The following is a 22,740-nucleotide window of genomic DNA, read 5'->3' on the forward strand; positions in this document are numbered from 1 at the left end:
GTTTTCCCGAGCGTGTGTTTGAGAATTAGTTTTTAAACTCAAGCTGCCTTTTGTAATATTTCAAAGGTTAGGTGGGTATTTGTAAATAAGACAAAAGTTAGGAAGGTATTTATAAAATTTTTCTTATTTATTTGATTTTACCCAATGTTTTGCCATTAAAAATAGGATAATCTCATTATCACAAGTTAGCTGCCGTTAATTTACCATTTTAGTCTTTTGGTATCAGGAACCAACCAAGATCGGGATCGTCCAAACGGGGTAACCCCCATTCTCCATGAACCTGGTGAGAGAAACTTTGTAGGGATCAAGAGCAAAAGATCTTGTGGGTTTAGTGGACAACCCAAGCAAGCAAGACCTTCCAAAGCAAAACTAAAACCAGAGGAATCTTACTGTGGGGCATAGGCCCACCTTCAATAGCACCAAAGCTCACCAACGTCAGATCAAATCTTATGCACACATCCATACCAACAAAGCAAAGCTACAAGCCCACAGTTACACCCATATCAAAGAGGAGAATGACTCAAAACCAATCAACAGATTGAAGCCATAAATGTTTTTGTCCTTAGCCATCTCAAAACTAGGGTCATCCTTTCGGCAGCTTAGGTCTGCATTGGACCTTTCAAGTCCTTACAAGCACCGATCCGATCCGATCCGAGCCAAGCCAAGCTGGCCCGGCCCGACCCGGCACGTTCTGCTTGATCTCCACTCTACTCGCAACTAGGGGTGTCAATGGGTTGGATTTGGTTTGGGCACAAGTAGAACCTGACTTAGACTCGATTTTTGGGTATGGTATCGGGCCGAACCCGAGTTTAATCAGGTCTACTATAAGAGAAATCATACCCAGACCCTATAAAAACTACATGAACCAGACCTGGACCACACCAGGTAAAATAATATTTTATCATTTTTACATTAAAAAACTATGGGTCTTAATGGGAACAAGGGTTGGACTCGGATCTAGTATAAAATTTTATAGACCATTACCTGGATCCATGTATTAAGTGGACCTTTCGGACATGGGTCTTCTTATTTATCACCATACCCAGACCCTATAGGGCTTGGTCCGGGTGGGGTCTAGGTACAGCAGACCCATTGACACCCTTTTACTAGAAACCAAAACAAAGCTCCATGACCAAAATTAGCACCAATGTTCATGAAAAAACTGCTGATTAGAGACGAAATCAAGGATGCTTTTTAAGATAGCGGATCAGGTCATATGCGCCTTTGATGGTAAGCTACCAGTGGTGTGTAGGGGAGTCAATGGGTTGTGTTTGACTCGGATCCTACTCATACCAAACCATATAGGGTTAGGGGTTGGTGAAAAAAAAAGTGGTCCGATTACAATCTGGGTCAGACCCAAAGGGTCTGATTAATATATATATGGAGCCGTGTATGGTTTGTGAAATTTCATAATAGACTCGGGCCCGACCCAAGTTTTGATTAAAACCTGTGATATTTCAATGTGAAAATGGTAAAAAAATATGATTTTACCAAGAATGGATCGTTTCATGCCACACTCACAAAGATAGAAACCGAGCTGACCCCACCAACAATAAAGAAGTTAGTCGGTGGTGAAGTGAATACTTGTTTTTTTGACTTTTGAGGTCACAAATATACACAATCTGAGCCAATTTCAAACCCCATTCCCACCCAACATTCAATGCAGCAAAGGGTAACTTGGTCTAAACTCCAAAAGAAGAAACACTCAAGCCTAACTTTCGCTTTCCATGCTGTCAGCACACAGTCAGGAACAGCAGCAGCAGTAATCGCAGAACGCAGAACACAGAACCAGAAAATTCGATCAGGAGTCAAAAAGCGGAAAAAAAAAAATTACGACCACCAACCATAAACAGTAGCGGGAAGAAAAGGAAAAGAAGAAAACAGGTGTGAAATCAGAAGAATCTCTCTTTCCCTCTCACATTTGTTGGGGGAGAAGGTATCATTGTTGCTCTCTCTCTCTCTCGTGTATTTATTTATTACTAAGAGACACAGTAGGGGTCTCATACTTCTGCTTTCTCACTTATTTATTTACTGCAGCCTTAAAAAGTACCTTCTTTGTAACATTCTCTTCCTCTTTTGGGATCGTGTCCGGTTCACTTTTTTTGCGTAGGTGATGCAAATGATGGCAATGTTAATATGAGTTGGGTTTTGGGTTGTTTAGTTAGCACACCACATTAAGCTGGGTTTTGTAAGTGGATGTTTTTCTTTTTCCCTCTTTTTTTGCCGGGAATATGGGTGATGGAAGAGGAGTAGGGTTTTTTATATTGTTTGTTTGTCTTAAATCTTGAGTTTAAGATTTTCTTTTCCTGTTTTGTTTATGTAAAGACTTTATTTCTCTTGGTCTGGAAGAAGAGGAAGATTGGGGATCAAGTTTGCTTAGGACAGGGATTTGATTAGGTTTAATGAAATTGGGGTTTTGGTCATTGGGTTTGTGGAGGGTTTTGCAAAAGGAGGCAATCTAGGATCTTATGTTTCACTACTGGTGTTGGCTCACTTGATTGATATGGATGTTTTAGGGCATTGCTGGACTTTGAATAATTTTCTAGTGATGGGAATATACAATGAGAGCTCCGCTAAGCGTTTTTTTAGTACAAATTTCTAGTTGGGTGCTGAGATATTGTGGAAAGATGATGCTTGTGAATGGTGGTGAGCTTTTGTAAAGAAGAAAAAGAGGGGCGAGGAGATGGAGGAAATACATTCTTCTTCAGATCATTACAGGTCATCATCTTCATCAGCTAGCAGTCCTCCTAGTAGAGTGCCCTCCACCTCCTTCATCTACGTGCGCAAGCCTGCCTCTTTCCGGCAACCGATTTCTTTCGAAGATTCGCCCGAGTGGGAAGATGCTGAAATCTATCAGCCGGATGAGACTACTGATTCGATCAATGCAGTCACGGCGTCTCCGACCCTCTCTAAGCTCAATAGCGGGTCGATACAGTCTCCTCCATTGCAGGATAGTGTGGTTGTCTCGAGGAAGATTGCAGGGGCTTACCTTGTGTGGAGGGACCTCACTGTGACCGACAAGGGAAAGAGGAAATACTCCGATCAAGTTGTAAAGAGTTCCAGCGGATATGCGCTGCCGGGAACACTTACAGTTATCATGGGCCCTGCAAAATCTGGGAAATCAACTCTTTTGAGGGCAATTGCAGGTTTGATTTCATGTCAAATTGGTACGTGCTCGACTTTGTTATTGAACTTTAGCAACTATTTCTTTTCTATGCTCCAGGGAGATTACCAAGATCAGCCACAGTCTACGGGGAAGTGCTGGTGAATGGGCTCAAAACAAGCTTGCAGTATGGGACTTATGTAAGTTTCCATCAATGCAGTCTATTTCATTGTCATTTTTGGCATTAGATTGGTCCTTAACTCCTTATTGAATTGGCTTTCATCCAACTCTAGGTGATTAAAGTAAATATTCTTCCTAGTTTAAATGCTTGAGAAATGTTGCTTGCCTACTTGTAATTGTTGTTTGTATCGGGGCTGCGGTAGATTTTCTGTTGATATGTTCAAATTCATCCTCTTTAATAAAGCAATAACATTCTATTGGCAGATGCCAGAAAAAAAGAACCCAAAGCTTTGATGGTTGTATGTCAGAGAAATAACATGCTTGGCTACAAAACACAAGCACTCATGCTTTTTTTGAATTTATAACCCGAAGAAACCGCACCTGGCAGGAAGACCTGGTCGCACTGGTTCAGCTTGCCATACCTACGGTCATCACCAGCAGCGTAAAACTTCGAGGCTAGGACCCCTGTCCCCGGGGCCTATGCTATGCATTGGCTTAAGCAGAGGGGCAACACCCATGAGAATCGAACCTTGACTGCCCGTCTAGCAGCCAAGGCCCCACCCCACTATGCCAATCCCCCTTGGGGCACAAGCACTCATGCTTGATAAATATTTTCTTGAGCTCTTTTTCCTATAAAGGAGTCATTTCTTAAGTGCTGAATGATCCTTCTCAAACAGTTGCCATTGTCATTGAGCAACAATGATTGTAAAGTCTACACTCATATGTCACACAGGCACTTCACTCAGCATGTGTATCGCATGTTGACATGACACAACACTTGCACACACCAGGACACTTCATGGGCACATTCAATGGGTGTGGAATTCAGATCTGAAATGGACTGGAACTAACTGGGGTAAGGTTAAGCTAGATTTAAGTCGGGGCACTTGATGAGGACATTCAGTCATTCAATGGATGATTGCCTTGCCTAACTCTCTTCATATGTCCATCCAAAATCACGGGAGAAGAATACACCAAGTTTTCTCTTGGCACTTGTCAGTGCTAGATGGTTCTCACACTGCCCTCTTATGTCTTTGTTTGATTATAACATGGTTAATAGACAATCCATGGTATTGATGATCTATTGATGTGGAGCTTGTATAGAGGAATTATAGTCCTAATGCATTACATTTCAACTTGCAAGTTATTTAAAAAGTTGACCCCATTAAACACTATTTCTGCATTTTTTTTGCAGGGTTATGTTGAGAGAGAAGATGCCTTGATAAGTTCCCTAACTGTCCGAGAAATGCTGTATTACTCTGCATTGCTACAGCTTCCAGCTTTTTTCTCTCAAAAGAAGAGTCTTGTGGAGGAAGCCATCTCAGCGATGTCATTGGGAGATTATGCTGACAAGCTCATCGGTGGTCATTGTTATATGAAGAGACTAGCAAAGGGTGAGAGAAGACGAGTCAGCATTGCTAGGGAACTTGTGATGAGGCCACACATACTATTTATAGATGAGCCACTTTATCATCTTGACAGGTTCATAGACTGCATATCTTAAATTTCCTGTTGTCATTAGGCATTGTTTTTCTACATATTAATTTATATGCAAACTGCTTTATCCAGTTCCTATTCTTTTAGTTGGTTCATATTGATTTTTTTTTTCTTTTGTCCTTTTTCAGTGTATCTGCACTGCTTATGATGGTAACCTTAAAGAAACTTTCAAGCACGGGGTGTACAGTTTTGTTCAGCATGTACCAAAGCAGTACTGAAGTGTTTGGCTTATTTGACAGAATTTGTCTGCTTTCAAATGGAAATACATTATTTTTTGGTGAAACATTGGCATGCTTGCAGGTTGGTATCAGCTGAAACCATTGGTTTTCAGCTTTTTCTATGAGTACCTTGTTCTTGAACTTATTTCCATTATTGGATCCATTTACTTTTGTTAGTTTTAATTTTTGTGAAATGAGACTTTTTTTATTGGAAACTTATGAACTTTTGTCTGCTTCATGCTTGTTTTATGACGTGCTTTTCTTCTATGACAGTAGGTCCTGATAAAATGTTTTTTGTGTTTATATTTTGTTATATGTGGGAAATGACTATAAATTCTTGGTTAAAGTGCAGCATTTTTCGAATGCTGGATTTCCTTGTCCCATTATGCAAAGTCCATCTGATCATTTTTTACGTGCTATCAACACCGATTTTGACAGGATTATAGCCATGTGCAAAAATTGGCAGGTAATTATTGGTCAGCTGAATTTCCTGATATTGCATAAAGTTTTTTTCTCTTCAGTGATTCCTATGTGCTTGATATGGACTTGATTGGATGGTGTCAATTTGACAGGATGATCATGGAGATTTTTCATCAGTTAATATGGACACAGCTGTTGCAATCCGTACTCTTGAAGCTACTTATAAAACATCAAGTGATGCTGCTGCAGTTGAATCTATGATTTTAAAGTTAACTGAAAAGGTCTGAGCAGCATCTTTGATACATTCCACTTACGAGTTTCTTGCACTTCATCTTTTTCATTCGAGACTTGTCAGCAATTAGTAATGAAATAAAGCTATTTATCTGTTGATTCTGTTGAATATGCTAATTCAATATTTGATTAGTGCTTCATTTCAGTTGATGTGTATGTTCTTAAATACTAGACAAGGTGTTACTAGGCCAAGTCTAGTTGACTAAACCACCAGTTGGATTTAAATGCAAGACTAGGTGTCACTTAGGCCAACGCTAGTTGACTACACCACCATCGGATTGCCCAAATTCAACCCAGGACCCAGACTAACACCAGGGTAATAGTCTTAAGAACAATGTTCTCTTTTCTATTGCTAGTGATAAATACCTCAAGTTTTTTTATTTTAGACCCTTAAAAGCCTATTAAGATGTCGTGAGAAATTCTATAATAGTTACAAGAGCATAAGTTTGGGTACACTTTATTTTTAAACTATGTCACATGGTTACTCCATTTTGATTCCCGATCTGTATCCCTTTATATACAAGTCATCTTGAGAACTTCATAAAAATGTCCATCTCCCCGTATCCTCAGCAGTATCCATGTGGCATAGTTTTTGACTCCCATTCTGTATCCCTTTTACGCTGACGGTGCTGGAAGAGGGCATGGTCAGCGTTGCACCTTGGCTGCCGAAAAGATTGGTGGGTTTCTCCCTGAGAAAAAAAATGCTTGTTGATTCTTAAATATTAAATTCAATTGTTACTTGATCACGGATTGTCAGTCATGATTGTGATTTTTGAATCCTTGACATTTGATGCCATCAGATGCAGTTTTAGAGTTTTAAATTTTATTATGAATATCAGATATTATTATGCATCTCACTGTTAATCATAAGTTATTTATTTTGTTTTTTCTGTTATACTTAAAATATTTGTTTTTGCTATAGAAAATGGAAAAACTCGAAAATTGTGTTGTATAAAAGGATGGTTACCTTGCTTTGGTTATACCTATGCCTACAGTCTATGACTTTGCACACCTGTGGCAAATATACCTATTAACATACCGTGTATGATACTTGTATGTGGTAAGTGCCTAAATTCTTGCCCCCTGTGGATACTACAGAACAAGTGATGATGCATATGTATCTGGCTCTTGAAAGAACATTTTGGAAGTGTTGTTGGTTTATGCATTCTCTTCTCTTTTGATGATGGAATGTATATGTTAATTTGTCTCAGCAACATGGTCGTTTGTTTGGAAATTTCTTTTCATCTATCCATTATAATTTTTGTGATTATCATGACAATTTTTGTATTCTCATAAATTTCAGTCTATGGAGGAATAGACTGGTATACTGCAACTCTGTCTGTAATTCTCTTCTTTCCATTGGAAATATTTTGAGTCCTTAAATTTGTTTTGACAGATCTTGTTGGAACAATTTGTCTTCTTTATAAATTGCTCAGGCCTCAAACTCACATTGATTCTGAAATGACATGGTTCAGGAGGGTCCACCGCTGAAAAGCAATGGTAGAGCTAGTTCTTTCACACAGATTGCTGTTCTTACCTGGAGGTCATTGTTAGTAATGTCAAGGGAATGGAGTTATTTTTGGCTTCGACTGCTTCTTTGCTTGTTGTTCGTGCTTTGTGTTGGTACAATATTTTCCAGACTTGGCCATTCCCTTTCATCAGTTATGGTAAGTTCCATTGAATGAGTTTCAAGTTCTAGATGTAAGAAAGTGAAAAACACCACAAAGATATCTCTCAACAAGCTCTCACAAATGCACCATAAGAACCACTAAGGTTCACAAAGAGAACTCTCAAATATAAACTACCCGAAAAGAGTATAAAAACATAAAATAAATGACTTTAATGAATAGGGATAAAATCCCATACAAGAAGTGAGTATGCAAGGGGGAAATAGTGGGAATATATATAGGGAAGAGGAGAGGAGCCTCAAGGGAGTCATTGTAGAGCCGTTGGGAGTCCAACGACTCCCTTTGGGGCAACACCTTTTTGACTTGGTCAAAAAGACCTTTTTGACTAGTCAAAAAGGTGAAGCCTATATGGGTCCAAAAAAGAGGATTTACGTTAGTTCTAGTTGGGTTTAAACTAGAACTAATCAAACTAAAAACTAACTAAAAAAAAAGAAAAAATATTACAAGGAAATACATGAGCTGCCTATGAGATTACATATGAGATATGAGATTTCATATTTTAACACTCCCCCTCAAACTTATGGTTGGATAACCGAAAGTTTGCCTAAGAGAAAGTGAAATTTAGGAGCAACGAGAGGCTTGGTGAAGAAATCAGTCAACTGATATTCTGAAGCAACATAGGAAAAATTGATGGTGCCGCGCAAGAATTTGTCTCGAACATAATGACAGTTCATTTCTATATGCTTGGTGCGTTCGTGGAATGTCCGATTGCTTGTAATGTAGATAGAACTCTTGTTGTCACAACACAGATTTGAAGCTTTTGAACTTTCAACTCCCATATCAGAAGGGAGACGTCAAAGCCAGATTAATTCCATAGTGGTTGTGGCCATTGCCCTATATTCAACTTCTGTTGATGAGAGGGAGACCTTTTGTTGCTTCTTGCATCGCCATGACACCAAGGATTTTCTTAAGAAGACACAAAAACCTGTAGTTGAGTGGCGGTCATTTGGATCACCACCCCAATCTGCATCAGTATAAGCAAACAATTCTAAATTAGAAGAAGCAGATAAAAATAAACATTGAGAAATGAAATTTTTAATGTATCTAATAATGCGTAAGACTGCGTCCATATGAACAAAAGTTGAGGCATGCTGAAATTGACTGGCTGTATGAACAACATGTGCAATGTCAGGTCTTGTGATAGATAGGTACAATAGAGCCCCGACAAGTTGTCTATATGAAGTTGGATTCTTGAGTAGTTCTTCATCATCAATCTTCATCTTGACATTCACAATTTCAGGAGTATCAATGTGTCTTTCATATGAAATACCTGACCTGTCAACAATATCCAATGCAAACTTAGATTGAGTTATCAAGTATCCCTTAGGTGAGTATGCAACTTCTATACCAAGAAAGTATTTTAAGAAACTCAAATCACTCATTTCAAAATGTGTTTTGAGAATTTTTTTAATGTCATATACTCTCTGTTTATCACTTTCGGTGAAGATCATGTCGTCATCATAGAGTAGAAGGATGATAATACCTACATTAGAATTCTTAACAAACAAAGCTGTGTCAGTAAGACAAAAACGAAAACCAAAATCAAGCATAACCTTACTAAACCTGTCATACCAAGCTTTTGGAGCTTGTTTGAAACCATACAAGGCCTTGTTCAGACAGAGAATTTTCCCTTTAGGGACATTCATTCCTAGTGGTGGGTCCATATATACTTCTTCAGCTAAATTTTCATTAAGAAAACCATTTTTGACATCCATTTAAAAAATATGTCATCTTTTTATTGATGCAAGCACTATTAAAATTCTAACAGTGGTCATTCTAGCTACTGGAGCAAAGGTCTCTTCATAGTCTATTTCATACTCTTGGAAGTAGCCTTTTGCCACCAATCGGGCCTTGAATCTTTCAATATTGCCATCACTCTTAGTTTTTACCTTGTACACCCAGCGACACCCAATAGGTTTCTTGTTGTTTGGAGGATGGTCTTGAATAGACCAAGTGTTTGCTTTTTTTAAGGCTTCTAATTCGACTTCCATAGCCTTGACCCATTCAGGTTTATTCTTGGCTATCTCATAACTAGAAGGTTCTTTATAAGAATGAATTAAGGCAATAAAAGCTTGATGTTTTGGTGAAAAGGACTCGTATGATACAATATTTTCAGGAGCCCTCGAAATCCTAGTGGATTTTCTAGATGAAGTCCCAGATTCTTGTTCGCTTGTGTATTTATCCAGAGCGCACTGTCTTTCTAGGTTTCCTCGTCTAGAGTATTGAATGCAATCCTTACTGTTGCTAATAGGATCAGAACCGGTCACATCGGTCTGATCATCCAGATCAATTTCTCTTTCACTATCTCTTGGGACTAGATCCAAGAAGAAGGAATATTCATCTATTTCAGTAGAGTTTTTGTTTTCAAAAAACTTCCAGTTTTCTAGAAAGGATACATTTCTTGAGACATATAACTTATTATTTTTAGGATCAAAACACCTGTATCCTTTTTTATGACTTGCATATCCTAAAAAAGCACAGGAGACAACTCGGGGAGAGAATTTATCATTCTTATATGTAAAAACAAAGTATTTGCACCCAAATACCCTCAATCTAGAATAATTAGGAGCTTATTTGAAAAGTTTTTCAATGAGAGAAATATTGTTAATCGATGATGAGGGCATTCTGTTAATAAGATAAACCGCAGTCAAAATGGCTTCGGTCAAAAAAATCTTAGGGACTTGATGTGTGATGAATAATGTTCTAGTTGTCTCTATAATATGTCTGTGTTTTCTCTCAGCTAACTCATTTTGTTGCGGGGTATAGAGACATGATTTTTGGTGTGAAATTCCATATGAGTTCAAATATTCTTTAAATTCAGTAGACAAAAATTCTCTCACTGAATCAGTGCGAAACATAGAAATATCATTTTTAAATTGATTTTTGACCATATTATGAAATATTTGGAAAAATGAGAACACTTCAAACTTGTGTTTGAGAAAGTAAATCCAGGTATATCGTGTAAAGTCATATGCAAAAATTACATAATATAGAAAGCCACCTTTTGATATAACCGGTGCAGGACCCCAAACATCAGAATGTATTAATTCGATTGGTCGAGTAGAAACAAAAGTTCTCTCTTGAAATGGTAGACGTTTCATTTTTCCAATAATACATTTTTCACAAGTGAAAGTTTCAAAATTAATTTTTTTTTTCATGTTTGGAAAATACTGAAGCTTGGATATACATGGATGTCCAAATCTTTGGTGTAAAAGATCCAAACCCAATTTTTGAACATTGCAGCATAATGTTTTCTTGTGTAATTCCAAAAAGTCCATGTAATACAATCCTCCTTCTCTATAGCCTGCCTCAATCAGCTTCCCTGACTGGTGATCCTGTACTGGACAATCATGAGAAGAGAAGGAAACATTACACCCATGATCAGTTAATTGAGAGACAGATAAGAGGTTTAGATTAAGCTTAGGGATATATCTATTTTTTGGAACACAAAAGCCTTTTGAGTTTTGAGAGTTATTTTCAAAATTTCCTATTCCTTTTATCTCAAGGGCTGATCCATCCACAATCAAAACATTCGATCTACTTGAGATATAACAATGTGACAGTAATTTATAAATTTGGTGTCATGTGAAAGGAAGCACCAGAGTCAAGAAGCCATTGGGGTTTACCTGTATCAGAGATGCCAACAGAAGAAACAACAACTCCAGCAGAGGAAGAAGTTCCTTTAAGAAGAGGTTGTAGGGCCTCCACCAGCTGAGTCAGGGACATGTTTCCAATGGGTACCTCATTGGATTCTTTCGTTGATTCCACAACAGTTACCTTCTTCTCATAAGTTTTCTTCAACTTTGGACAGTAAGTTTTAACGTGTCCCGGTTCATGACAGTAATAACAAATAATCTTTCTTCTTTCAAAATCGCCTTCTTGCCTTTCATTATTCGTCTTTCCAATATGTGGTGGTTTGTATGTGCGAATGTGATTGCCTGGTCTTGATACAGCTAGAACTGTATCATAATTACTCTTGGCGACTTGTTTCTTGAGTCTATTCCCTTCCATACTTAGCTCTTCAATTGTATCTTCAATAGAGGGAATCTTTCCCCGATGTAAAAGAGCGGACTTGGTAGTTTCAAATTCGGGTCTCAACCCATTGATAAATTGAAAGAAATGCTCCACATTTACTTGATTTTGGCGAAGCTCAATATCTTGTAGGCAATGCCACTTTGGTTCAAGAAGGGCCAACTCTTCCCATAGCTCGGATAAGCTATTATAGTATTCCCTAATACTCTTCCCTCTTTGAACCATATTCCAAACCTTTTCTTGCAAATTACAAATGTGAGCAATATCTTTAGGAGAATACATTCTCTTAAGATATTCCCATGCATCATTGGCGTGCTCAAGTTTTGCGAGACTTGAACACTTTTTTATATCCACACTAGAGATAAGCCAAGACATGATCTTGGCGTGACCCATTCTCCATTCTTTCCAATTTTTCTCATACGTGAAAATAGCCTTGATTTTTTCCATCTCCGAAATAGGTACTTCTTTTCCTCTTTCTTTAATGAGAGTTAGTTGAGGTTCCTCATCGGTTTCATCAACTAAGCCCCATAGACCTTTTTCCCAAATGAGATGCTTCATGATAGAAGCCCACGTAACATAATTTGAATCGTTGAGTTTTATGGGCTTAATGTTGACATTATCATTGTCATCCATTTTACAATTTTGAGAAAGAGAGGGGAAGAAGAAAAAAAAGGGAATATTTTTACCACAAGGAGGACTGATTGGTAGCCTTCCAAGCTTTTCACGGCCACACACAATCAATTCTTCAAAGAGATCTCACTTTCTCGAAAAACCTTAAGTGACACGCTTCCCAATGCACGCCCACCAACCCGGCTTTGATACCATGTAAAAAAGTGAAAAAACACCACAAAGATATCTCTCAACAAGCTCTCACAAATTCACCATAAGAATCATTAAGGTTCACAAAGAGAACTCTCAAATATAAACTACCCGAAAAGGGTATAAAAACATAAAATAAATGACTCTAATGAATAGGGATAAAATCCCATACAAGAAGAAGTGAGTATACAAGGGGGAATAGTGGGAATATATATAGGGAAGAGGAGAGGAGCCTCAAGGGAGTCATTGGACTCCCAACTGCTCTATTAGAGCAGTTGGGAGTCCAACGGCTCCCTTTGGGGCAACACCTTTTTGACTTGGTCAAAAAGACCTTTTTGACTAGTAAAAAAGGTGAAGCCTATATGGGTCCAAAAAAGAGGATTGAAGTTAGTTCTAGTTGGGTTTAAACTAGAACTAATCAAACTAAAAACTAATTAGAAAAAAAGGAAAAATATTACAAGGAAATACATGAGCTGCCTATGAGATATGAGATTTCATATTTTAACACTAGATACACAAAGCTGGTAATCACCTTTTTCATAATTTTACAAGTGATTTTGAGGGAAGTATTTTTTTGCATGCAAAGAATGGTCCCTTTTTTGATAAAAAATCAACAAAATCAATTATGGGCTACATGTTTCATCTGTCAAGCAATCATTTTTTTTCATTGCACGTGAGAAAAATATTGCTTATCCATAGATTTGTTTCCAATTCAGTGCTTTCTATCTCTTTCACAAGTATCTCCAAGACTCCAATACTTTGAACAATATTGCAACCTTTCCTTCAAGATTTTTAAAAATAACATATCATGAACATATAATTATTCTTAAAATATTGCAGAATTCTATTTCTTTATGATATTTCACAATATTATCAAGGATTGATATGGCATGGTTATAGTAAATGTCATCCAAAAAACATGATTAGTTTTATTTTTTATAATTTGTTCTACTACCAATTTTTTTTAAAGATTGCAAGATCCCATACAATATTTTGATCTCCCTGCGTATCTCCCTCTAGAGAAACTTCTAAAGATGATCATTATGATGTATCTTTCCAGTCCATGAGATTCCTAAGTGACTTATTTTTCAAATTTATCTACATCAGACAAATTTCTGTCATAAGTTTTCATCATGATGTCGGTTTTGTTGTGTTTTCCATATTCAATAGAATTATAGAACATGCTAATATCAGATTTGTTTGGAAGCAGGAAACTTAAAGAATTGGTTCTCTGTCAATATGGTATTGCTAAACCTGGCCTATCCTTTGCCCTGTATAGCCAAAGCCTGTTGGGCTATGTCACATAGGTGCGGGTGCGGTTTGTTAAATCCCTCACACCTCTGTATTTTCGGGCTCAACCAGAAGTCCCATTCCATATTGCAGTCTTTTAGCGCCCAGTCTCTAGCAAAAAAGTGCGGCGATGTGGCACTTTAAAAAAACTTGGGTGCGGGGTCACCAGAGGGTATATATATAGGCTACTAATGAAGGTACAAAACTAATGAGCTAAAAATCATAGGTGCAAGTTGTATCGACTCAATTTAACCACATAGATGTGTTCAACATGGTTTGTTTGCTAAGGATCAAGCTTTGGATCGTGTTTTTCTGATGTAAAAATGTGATCTTTTGAGTTATGAATTTTTGACACATTGTGGGCCATTGATTTTTGGACCCCTTTAAAAACCTAATTACTTGTCATAATCACATGATTCAAAACAAGTTTCCTACTAAGCAAACCATGTAGATCACAATCGTAACATTTGATTTACAAAAAATCAGAATTTTTTGAAGGAAAAAGTGATTTCTACTCAGTAGTTCCGTACCTTCATTAGTAGCCAATATTTACACTATATGTATGTAATCTCAGACAGACCTGATATCCATAATGATTCAAACCTGGGTTTACTTTGACCTAGGTCTGAATCTGACTGAGTTAAAGCAAACCCAACAGACCCAGGTCAAATTCAGACCTAGGTCTGCTTTGACACAAGACTGAGTCTGACTTGGGTCAGAATAGGTCCAGTTTCAATTCAGATCTGGTTTGCTTTGACCCAAGTTTGAATCAGGCCTGAGTCTGACCACACACCAGGTGTTGTAAAACTATAACAAAATAAGAAAAATGATAGAGAAAAAGGGAAAAAGGTAAAAAGAGGAGAGAGAGCCTTTATGTGTAAGCAACAGAGGAGGAAGAAGAGGAGGAGGGGGTGGAAAAAGAGAAGCAAACAAGAGAGAGAGAGAGGTAAGTACTTGAAGGCGGGGCTCGCTATAAGGGACGCAAGAGGAGAGTGGTACAAACTTAAAGGTGAAATGGAGTTATGGAGGAGGGGCTGACCCCTGCCCACCGCAACGGGTGCCACAACTGCACCCACGTCGTGTTGACGAGGGTGCAAGTGGTGCTTAGCTGAGTCTATGTGACATAGCTGTTGGGCCTAGTTAAAGCTCCTGCTTCAAGCCTACATTAGGTCTACTCTTAACAATATTATTGATTACAATGATATCAAGTGAATAAACATATTATAGCTTCACCTCTGGGCTGACAGTGCATACTAGATGTCTATCATGAACAGCTTTGGAATGAAAATTATCTGGACAATTTACCATGTGACATGTTTCTCATTTGGGTTCTTATGTTCACAAATTTTTTACACCATTATTCTTAGTATAGGATATGTATTTTAACCTATCATTATTCTTTAGGATAGGGTGTGTTTCAGCTTATTTTATTTGGTTTTCATTCATTGATGGGATTAGGGTGGGCAATGGGCCGCAGTCTGCTCCAGACCACGGCTTAAAATCTCTAGCCCAGGCCCATCCCAGACAGGCCTGCCCACAGGCAGCCGCCTGGCCAGGTGGGCCTGCCCCAGATGTAATTCTGACCTGACCAGCTCATGGCCAATCTATGGGCCTGGTACTGGGCGGGCTAGGTCCCATAAACTAGGCCCTGGCCCAGGCCAAATTGGATAGGGCCACAGGTGCAAATGGACAGCCCAACCCAGTGCCCTGGCCTAGATGTGATGCATATTTAGAGTGCCATTTATGTAATCAATGCCTTATTCTACTGGCTTTTGTATAAGAAGAAATTCCTCATGTTGTTTGTCCTTTTGCAGGTTAGAGTTGCAGCAGTGTTTGTTTTTGTATCGTTCGCATCGCTTGTCAGCATTGCCGGATTACCAGCACAAATAAAAGAAGTTGAGGTATAAAATGTTGCTCTCCTTCTAAGGCATACAAGTCTCCATCCAATAATAGTCCAGCTAAAAACCGTCAGACATTTAATCCCATGAGAATCTAAAGATAAGATCAGATCTGCAAGGGACAACATGCATGATACATTTTTGATGAGAGAAAGGTGTCAGAAAATCCTATCACTGAAAATATTGATTGCTAGATTTCACCTTCGAAAGATAAAGCGAATCATTATTTTTCCAAATGGGGATGATATATATATATATATATATATATATATATTAGAGTGTAGGTGCTTAATGATATGTGCTTCATGGGGTTTTCAGTGTTTTTCATTTTTAAATTCTGACCGTACAGATGTGATCTATGTACTTTATTTTATGGGGATCAGCTCTTGAAATGTTCGATTTGGACACATGGGTGGGTTTTTATAAGGTTTGAAAAATCAACTGTCCAAAATCTTTGTAAATTTTGGAGGCTCCAAATATCATTTTTTAATCGAAAATACATGATCCAGGTGTGGATTCCTCGTAAATCGACCATGCCCAACACATTTATGGGGTTGGAACTGCGAAAAAAACACCAGAAGAGCAGAGAAACCCATTAAGCATGTATCATTAAACACCTACTCTCTCTCTCTCTATATATATATATAGGGTTAACATTTGCTACAGTTTGTATGTGCAAAAGAACCTAGCAAATGGGGCGGAAGCCCTTTGTTTGGTGTTTTTTCTCACATCTAACACCATAGATGTGATCTACATGTTTTGTTTAGTGGGATCCGGCTTTTGGATCGCCACAATCCGACATGTATACAGGTTTTTTCCGGCAATCCAAAAGTCAACTGCTATGAAAACATCAAATTTTCCTGACTGGAGTCTTTTCCTGCTCAATCGAGCATGCTGAACACATCTATAAGGTTAGATTGTGTCAAAACAACTCGCATGGTGAGATTCAAACCAGATTGTAGGTACAAACGATTGTACCAAATATAAACCCTATATATATAAACTTAAGTGCAAATTATTGAAGAATAATTCTCAATAATTATGGTTACTCCAAGTTGAAAACTGAACTGTAATGTAAATAATGACAATTTAAAATGAAAGGCATACAAATGAGACAAAATAAGCAATCAAGCCCCCCCCCCCCCCCCCCCCCCAAAAAAAAAAAGTAGAGTACGTTGTTGACTGTCTGACACAAGTTTGATTGTGTCTATGAAGTGCTGCACCGTGTCTGGTATATCGTGTCAATGTCAATAAAACACATGCTGAACAAGTGTCCCTGTGATATAGTTGACTATATGGAGCCGTACCAAATAAATGTAAGATTGGTCCATTAAGCTCCAACATACACACATAAATAACAGCAAGTTTGAGTTTTGCAGATTGATCGTAGAAAGATGTAATTTCTTTGGAGGTTTGCTAATAGCATCCAATAGTGCATGCCAGACCATTGTATTCGTCATTATGTTTTATGTCAACAAGCAAAGCATTATGTTATTACATCTCATTCTATTAGTCTTTCATATAGCAGATAACTGGCTACCTATATCATAAATTTTTTCATGCAGATACACAGCTATGAGCAATCTTGCCAGCATTCAGGAACACTGGCTTTCGTGCTCGGAAACCTGCTATCCAGCATTCCCTTCTTGTTCCTGATTTCAGTGTCCTCAAGTTTGATCTTCTATTTCCTGGTTGGAATGAGGAACGACTTCAGCCTGTTCATGTACTTTGTGTTAAATTTCTTCATGGCCCTCCTAGTTAACGAAGGCCTCATGATGCTTGTTGCATATATTTGGCTGGAACCATTAAAGGCCATCTTAACTCTGTTATCTGCACAAGTTCGTTCCCCCACACTCTTAGCTTTCTGTATTATTCCAAGTGTAATTCAAACCTGACAAGTCCATTTGCTTGTAGGTGGTCATGATGCTTGTTGCTGGTTATTTTAGACTCAGGGATGAATTGCCAGATCCAGTATGGAAGTATCCATTATCTTATGTTGCATTTCACACATACTCTATCCAGGTAAACACAAATTTCCTTTTCCTTTGTGTTTTCTTGATTGCTTTTGACAGTGGAAGAACCCCATGTTTTTGTGTGTATCTGCTTGTTTTTCAGTTTTATTTCTTCATGGTGCAGGGACTTTTAGAAAATGAATATGGTGGAACATCTTTTGCTGTAGGGCAGGTAAGAAGCATTCCTGGTGTGCAGGCTCTTCGTGGCTCGTACAACATTTCTTCTTCCTTTAATGCAAAATGGAAAAACTTGCTTGTCTTATTTTTAATGGCGCTTGCTTATCGTATTGCTTTGTTCATTTTACTTCGCTTGCATGTAAGGGAAGCCTGTAAATTTTATATGCCATACAGAGGAATAAAAAAAGCAAGATGAATGCCTCCTTTTCATACTCTTTTCTTTTTTTCCCTGTTTGGTTGATTGATTGCTTGTTTTTTTTCTTTCCTTTTCTATATTAGCTTTTGTGTATGCATCCCTGCTCTTGGCTTAGTGTCTGGATGTACTTTTCTGCATCATTTATGCAAAAAATTTGTGCTGGATGAGCCAGCACCATCTTTGTCAGATCCAGAAATCGTGGGTACGTGTTTTATGTACAACGGAGGAATCTGTATCTAATGACATAGGTACCTTTTACTTCATTAAGATTCTAAAGATGAAGGCGTCAGTCACTATACTGTTCGGTTGGTGTCTATGGAGACAAATTGCATATCCCCGAGGATCCATATGTTTATAATTGGGTATCAATGGTTCCATATGTTTATAATTGGGTATCAATGGTTGGGGCCTTCACCCGACCCAGGTGGGTCTGGATCCAGATTTGGCTGTACTTTGAATTGTATCTGACTGAGTCTACCATAAGAAGAGCCATACTCGGGTCCTATAATGATTACATAAACCTGATGCGGTCCATATCCTGTAAAATGATAGGCTTTTATACCACCATGGTGGTTACTCATGTGGTCAGTAGGGTCCGGTGTCATTGTGAAAGCCCAGAATCAAATCTCTCTGGCAAATGGGGACTGCCATTGCTTTTTCATGGTTGGGGCACGTAAGACTGGGTGGTCGTATCCTCAACCCGGACCCGAAGTTTTACCTTGCAGGGAGGGGGGCCTATTAAGTGACCAGGTTCTTGGTGAGGGTTTTCCTATGCCATAAAAAAAGCTTTTATAATGTCTTTTAGAGTACTGCTGGGGGCATTGTGGACCTCAAGTGTTTAATCAGTGGAGCTCTATATTAGGAGCGGCTAGATGCATACCAATTCCAATCGGCGAGCTTTCCTTGGCTTAGCATAAAAAAGAAAAAGAGGACGCGCGCGCACACATGCACGTACATGCATGTGAAATAAAGTTTGGCCACAGAACGCACCACTAGGGATGTAAATGATTAGGATTTGGGTCGGATATCCGATCTAATCTGAATCCGCTTAGTTTAGTTGGATTTAGTAACCAAAGTTGGATCTAGACTCGGTATTGAGTTTTGCACCCGAAACTGAGTCTAAGTCCAAGTCCGAGCACTGGATTTTAAGGTAGTTGGATCAAGGTTCGGTTTTAGCTGATGCCCATTCAACTCCAAATCCGACTCCAGATTCGATTATGACGGATCCGCACTTCTTTCTTTAATAATTTATTTTTAGTTTTTATTTAAAAAATGCAATCCCTGCTCCACGGCGAGCAAACTCGTCTTAACCTTACAGTACCATTAACACACACCAGCAGCAGCAGTTCAGTTTGAATAAATGGCTTCGTCGAGCCACCTAGCCTTTGCTGCATTTCCCGGCGACCTTCTCCCTTAGCTCCTCCACGAAACGGTCGAGGTTCCTCTCGGACGATCCGCCGGAAGAAACGGCCCGCTGCAGCACCGCCTTGACCCTGCGAACCTCCCTTTTCAACTCTTCCCCTCTCTCCCCGCCCACCAACTCACCAACCCTCTCCGCCACCTCCTCCCGTGCCACCCTCCACCCCTTCCTCATCCCCCTCAGATCCATCCCCACCTTCCAGTCTTCCACCACCAGCTTCCGGTTCGTGAACTGATCCGTGAGCAGCGGGAAAGCCAGCATCGGCACCTCGCACCACACGCTCTCCAGCACGGAGTTCCACCCGCAGTGCGTCAGAAATCCGCCCACCGACCGGTGACACAGAACCCGAGTTTGCGCGCACCACGGCACTATCAACCCTGTTCCCGACGCCGATACCTTCTCTACAAATCCGGCCGGCAGCGGCCGCTCGTCGTCGGACGACACGATGTCCGGCCGGAGGACCCACAGGAAGTCGCGCCGGCTCAGTAGAAGCCCCATCGCGATCTCCTCCAGGTCGGACTTATCCACGTGGGCGTAGCTGCCGAATGACACGTAGATGACGGAGCCGTCCCGCCGGGAGTCAAGCCACCTCGAGCAGTCGGATTCCGGCCACATACTCGTCGTCACGCTTAGCGCTTCTTCTTCTTCTTGTGATTTGGGGAAGATGGGACCGATGGGGATGAAGGGACGGCCGGCGTCGAGGGCGCCGACGGTCGTGGGCTCGAGCTCGTGGCACGTGTTGCAGAAGACCCAGTCGGCCGACTTCTCGGCTTCGAAGGCGGCCAAGATGATCTGGTGACAGACGGTCGAGATGTCGTCCTGTTGGAGGTACGATGGGAGGTCCGTTGGATCGATGCCCTCGACGCCTGGTATGTAGTCGATCGGATCCTTGCGGTTATCTGCCAAGTTAGGTTCAAAAGAAAGTTTCGTGATAAAAATGTTTTCAAAATATTGCTATTTTAAAAGATATTTCATGTTATCCTAATGCTAACTTGCAAATATTTTTTACATCTTATATTTTCCCTATAATTACAAAAAAACATATTTTGATATATAGGCTGTTATTTTCCTGAAAAACAACATATTTTAATTTATTGAAAGATTATTCCTTGCAGAGATTCTCCCGAGAACAATATTTCTGAGATTAGCCACAGCTTCACTGGGACAAGAATGCTACATGTGGTGTGATTAATTGATCAGGTCTCATTAGGATCTCGCCTAAAATCTGTGACGTGTCCGGGACCATGATCCAAACCTAACGTACTCTTGAAATTGATGCAGATCAGGCTCAAGACACCCAAATGCAAAACCTAATAGGGATGGCTGTTGAGATTTGTTAGAGTTCAGCAAAAGGATCACAATCCAGATCTAAAATGTCAAAAACAAAGCTGGCAAGAAGATTGAACCAAGGGAGGTTTCCATAACTATGAAGATTATTCTAAAGATAATCCTAACGTAGCTACCAAAGATACATGACATACTGATTTTGTAAAATCTATTAAGGAAAATTGTGCAATAATTGTAGGAGATTAATTAGGCAGGGATATCTCTTACCGTATTGTATTCAAGTGATATATTGAAAGGAAGAAGAGAGAAGAGAGTTGCATCATCGAACCTCCAATATTTCCTGTCTACTAACTTGTTTGTGGACAACTACCTCTTGGGAATCACAATTAGTTTTCATGGTAAAGACTTACCATTTAATAGGTTTCGTTGATGGGTTGAAACCATGTCCCTCCAAGTTCAAGGAAGGATCTTAATCTGAGTTAAATCCTGAATACCTGAATTGCTAAAAATATGATCAATTAATGCTGTTGAGTTGGATTGTATCATCTCTTACCGTGGCTGTTCACAGCTAAGTCATTGGTCTTAACTCTTCTTATGATGCCTGGACGACATTGAAGCAATCATATTCCGCCCACTGAAGATCACGGATCATGCAACTCAAGGAACAATTGCATGATATAAAAAAGGGGAACTCTATCATAGATGAATATTTTAAGAGAGCCAAGATGATAGCGCATCAGTTAGCTATCAGTTCAAGGCCTCTTTGAAGAAGATTTACTATTGCATTCACTTGGAGGTTTACCAGTTGAGTATATATATGGTACCTTTAAAACTTCTGTTTCTGGGAGTCGTGATCCATCAACTCTGGAAGAGTTGCATGGTCTTTTACTTTCTTAAGTGGCTCAACTCTCTCATGTTGACAGCACATAAGATCTGAATGCTGTAGCTAATGTTGTTCAGCAGCAACAAAATAATAATGATCGTGGCTAGTATAGAAGAGGATATCGTGGAAATAATCAAGGCCGAGTTCGGGGCAGTCGTAGTTATGATAGAGGTCAAGGCAGGGGTGAACGTTTTCAGGGTAGATATCATGAACATCCAGATTCAAACCAAGGAAAAACTGACAATGATCAACCATCCAATACCATGCACGTGAATCTCCTGGTCATTCCGCACTTGATTATCCTCAGTATGCACTACTTTTACAAGCCCAGAATGCACAAGCTTATCATGCTATCCCATGGTCTTTGGTGATGAGAGCTGGTACCCATACTCGGGTACCACCCACACACGACGTTACAAAAGAATTAAGCGATGTCTCAATGAGATTAGATTACCAAGGAATGTGTAAAACCCCCCTCCGACCAAACCGTCCGAGTGGATGATCACGAAAAAAGAGAGGAAACAACGGTTTCCCTAAAAGGGAAACCACGTTTCCAGAAGGGGTGAGGATAAACCTCAACCCCCCAAATTCGGGGAAGCAGGGTGAGGGTTATCCTCATCTCTCACCCTGGGTGAGGGCTATAAAAGCCCTCATGCAGTCCCTCTCCCTCCACCCCGTAGCGAGCCGACAGTAGAGGAAGAGAGAGAGAGAAAGAGCGGAAGAGAGAGACAAAGTAAAAAAAAAAGTTTAGAGGGCTTATCGGATTCTGACATCGGCAACAAGGTAAAACCCTCCTCCACCTTCTTCATCTTCTTCGTTCTGCTTTCTTTTTCAGGAAAGAAGGAGGTCAGCAACCATTGTTGCCAGCGAGATGCAGGAAAAAGTGAAAAAAGGCAGAGAAAGAGGATTCAGAGAGAGAGAGAGAGAGAGGGGGGGTCCGGCCGGCCGGCCAACGCCGGTGGCCGGCCCGTGCTCAGAAGGGAGCAGGGGAGAGGGTCGGCTCGGTGGCCACCCCTCTCTCCAACCGAAAAGGGCTTTGCCCTTTTGGTTCATTTTTTAAGTAAAGCCTAGTCGGTCTGGGCACCCAGACCGAACCGGGTCAGTCTGGGTCACGCCCAGAACGAGTTAGCCGAAAAAAAATATGTGTGGCCGGTTCGGCCTGGGTGCGACCCAGACCGAGACCAATCTAGATAAACAAAATTTTGTTGGTTGAACCGGTTCGGGTTGAACTGGTTCAGACCACACCGGGTCTAGCCGAACTGATTTATATGGGTTGGTTCAGACCGAATTGGACTGAACTGAACCGGTTCAGACCAAACCGCTTCAGAC

At 39.9% G+C, this 22,740-nt stretch overlaps 2 protein-coding genes across 2 annotated transcripts in view; one reads left to right on the forward strand and one right to left on the reverse strand.

Moving 5' to 3' along the window:
* The first annotated feature begins 1,820 nt into the window (after window positions 1-1,820).
* LOC149813411 (ABC transporter G family member 3-like) lies at window positions 1,821-17,838 on the forward strand. Its single transcript, XM_089990853.1, has 12 exons — window positions 1,821-1,936; window positions 2,517-3,146; window positions 3,224-3,303; window positions 4,479-4,765; window positions 4,909-5,080; window positions 5,351-5,464; window positions 5,571-5,699; window positions 7,185-7,376; window positions 15,353-15,439; window positions 17,002-17,274; window positions 17,351-17,458; window positions 17,573-17,838. Exons 2-12 carry the CDS (start codon window positions 2,684-2,686, stop codon window positions 17,819-17,821), a joined length of 2,154 nt encoding a protein of 717 aa, XP_089846979.1. The 5' UTR covers window positions 1,821-1,936; window positions 2,517-2,683; the 3' UTR covers window positions 17,822-17,838.
* Window positions 17,839-19,098: 1,260 nt separating this feature from the next.
* LOC149813412 (UDP-glycosyltransferase 86A1-like) overlaps window positions 19,099-22,740 on the reverse strand; it is a 59,163-nt gene continuing 55,521 nt past the window's right edge. The window contains exon 3 of the mRNA XM_089991122.1: window positions 19,099-20,140. Coding sequence (XP_089847248.1) covers window positions 19,200-20,140 — 941 coding nt within the window. The 3' untranslated portion in view covers window positions 19,099-19,199. The remainder of the gene's footprint in view (window positions 20,141-22,740) is intronic.

This window comes from Nuphar pumila, chromosome 16, assembly GCF_984573655.1.
Source record: "Nuphar pumila chromosome 16, dmNupPumi1.hap1.1, whole genome shotgun sequence".
Lineage (NCBI taxonomy): Eukaryota > Viridiplantae > Streptophyta > Magnoliopsida > Nymphaeales > Nymphaeaceae > Nuphar > Nuphar pumila.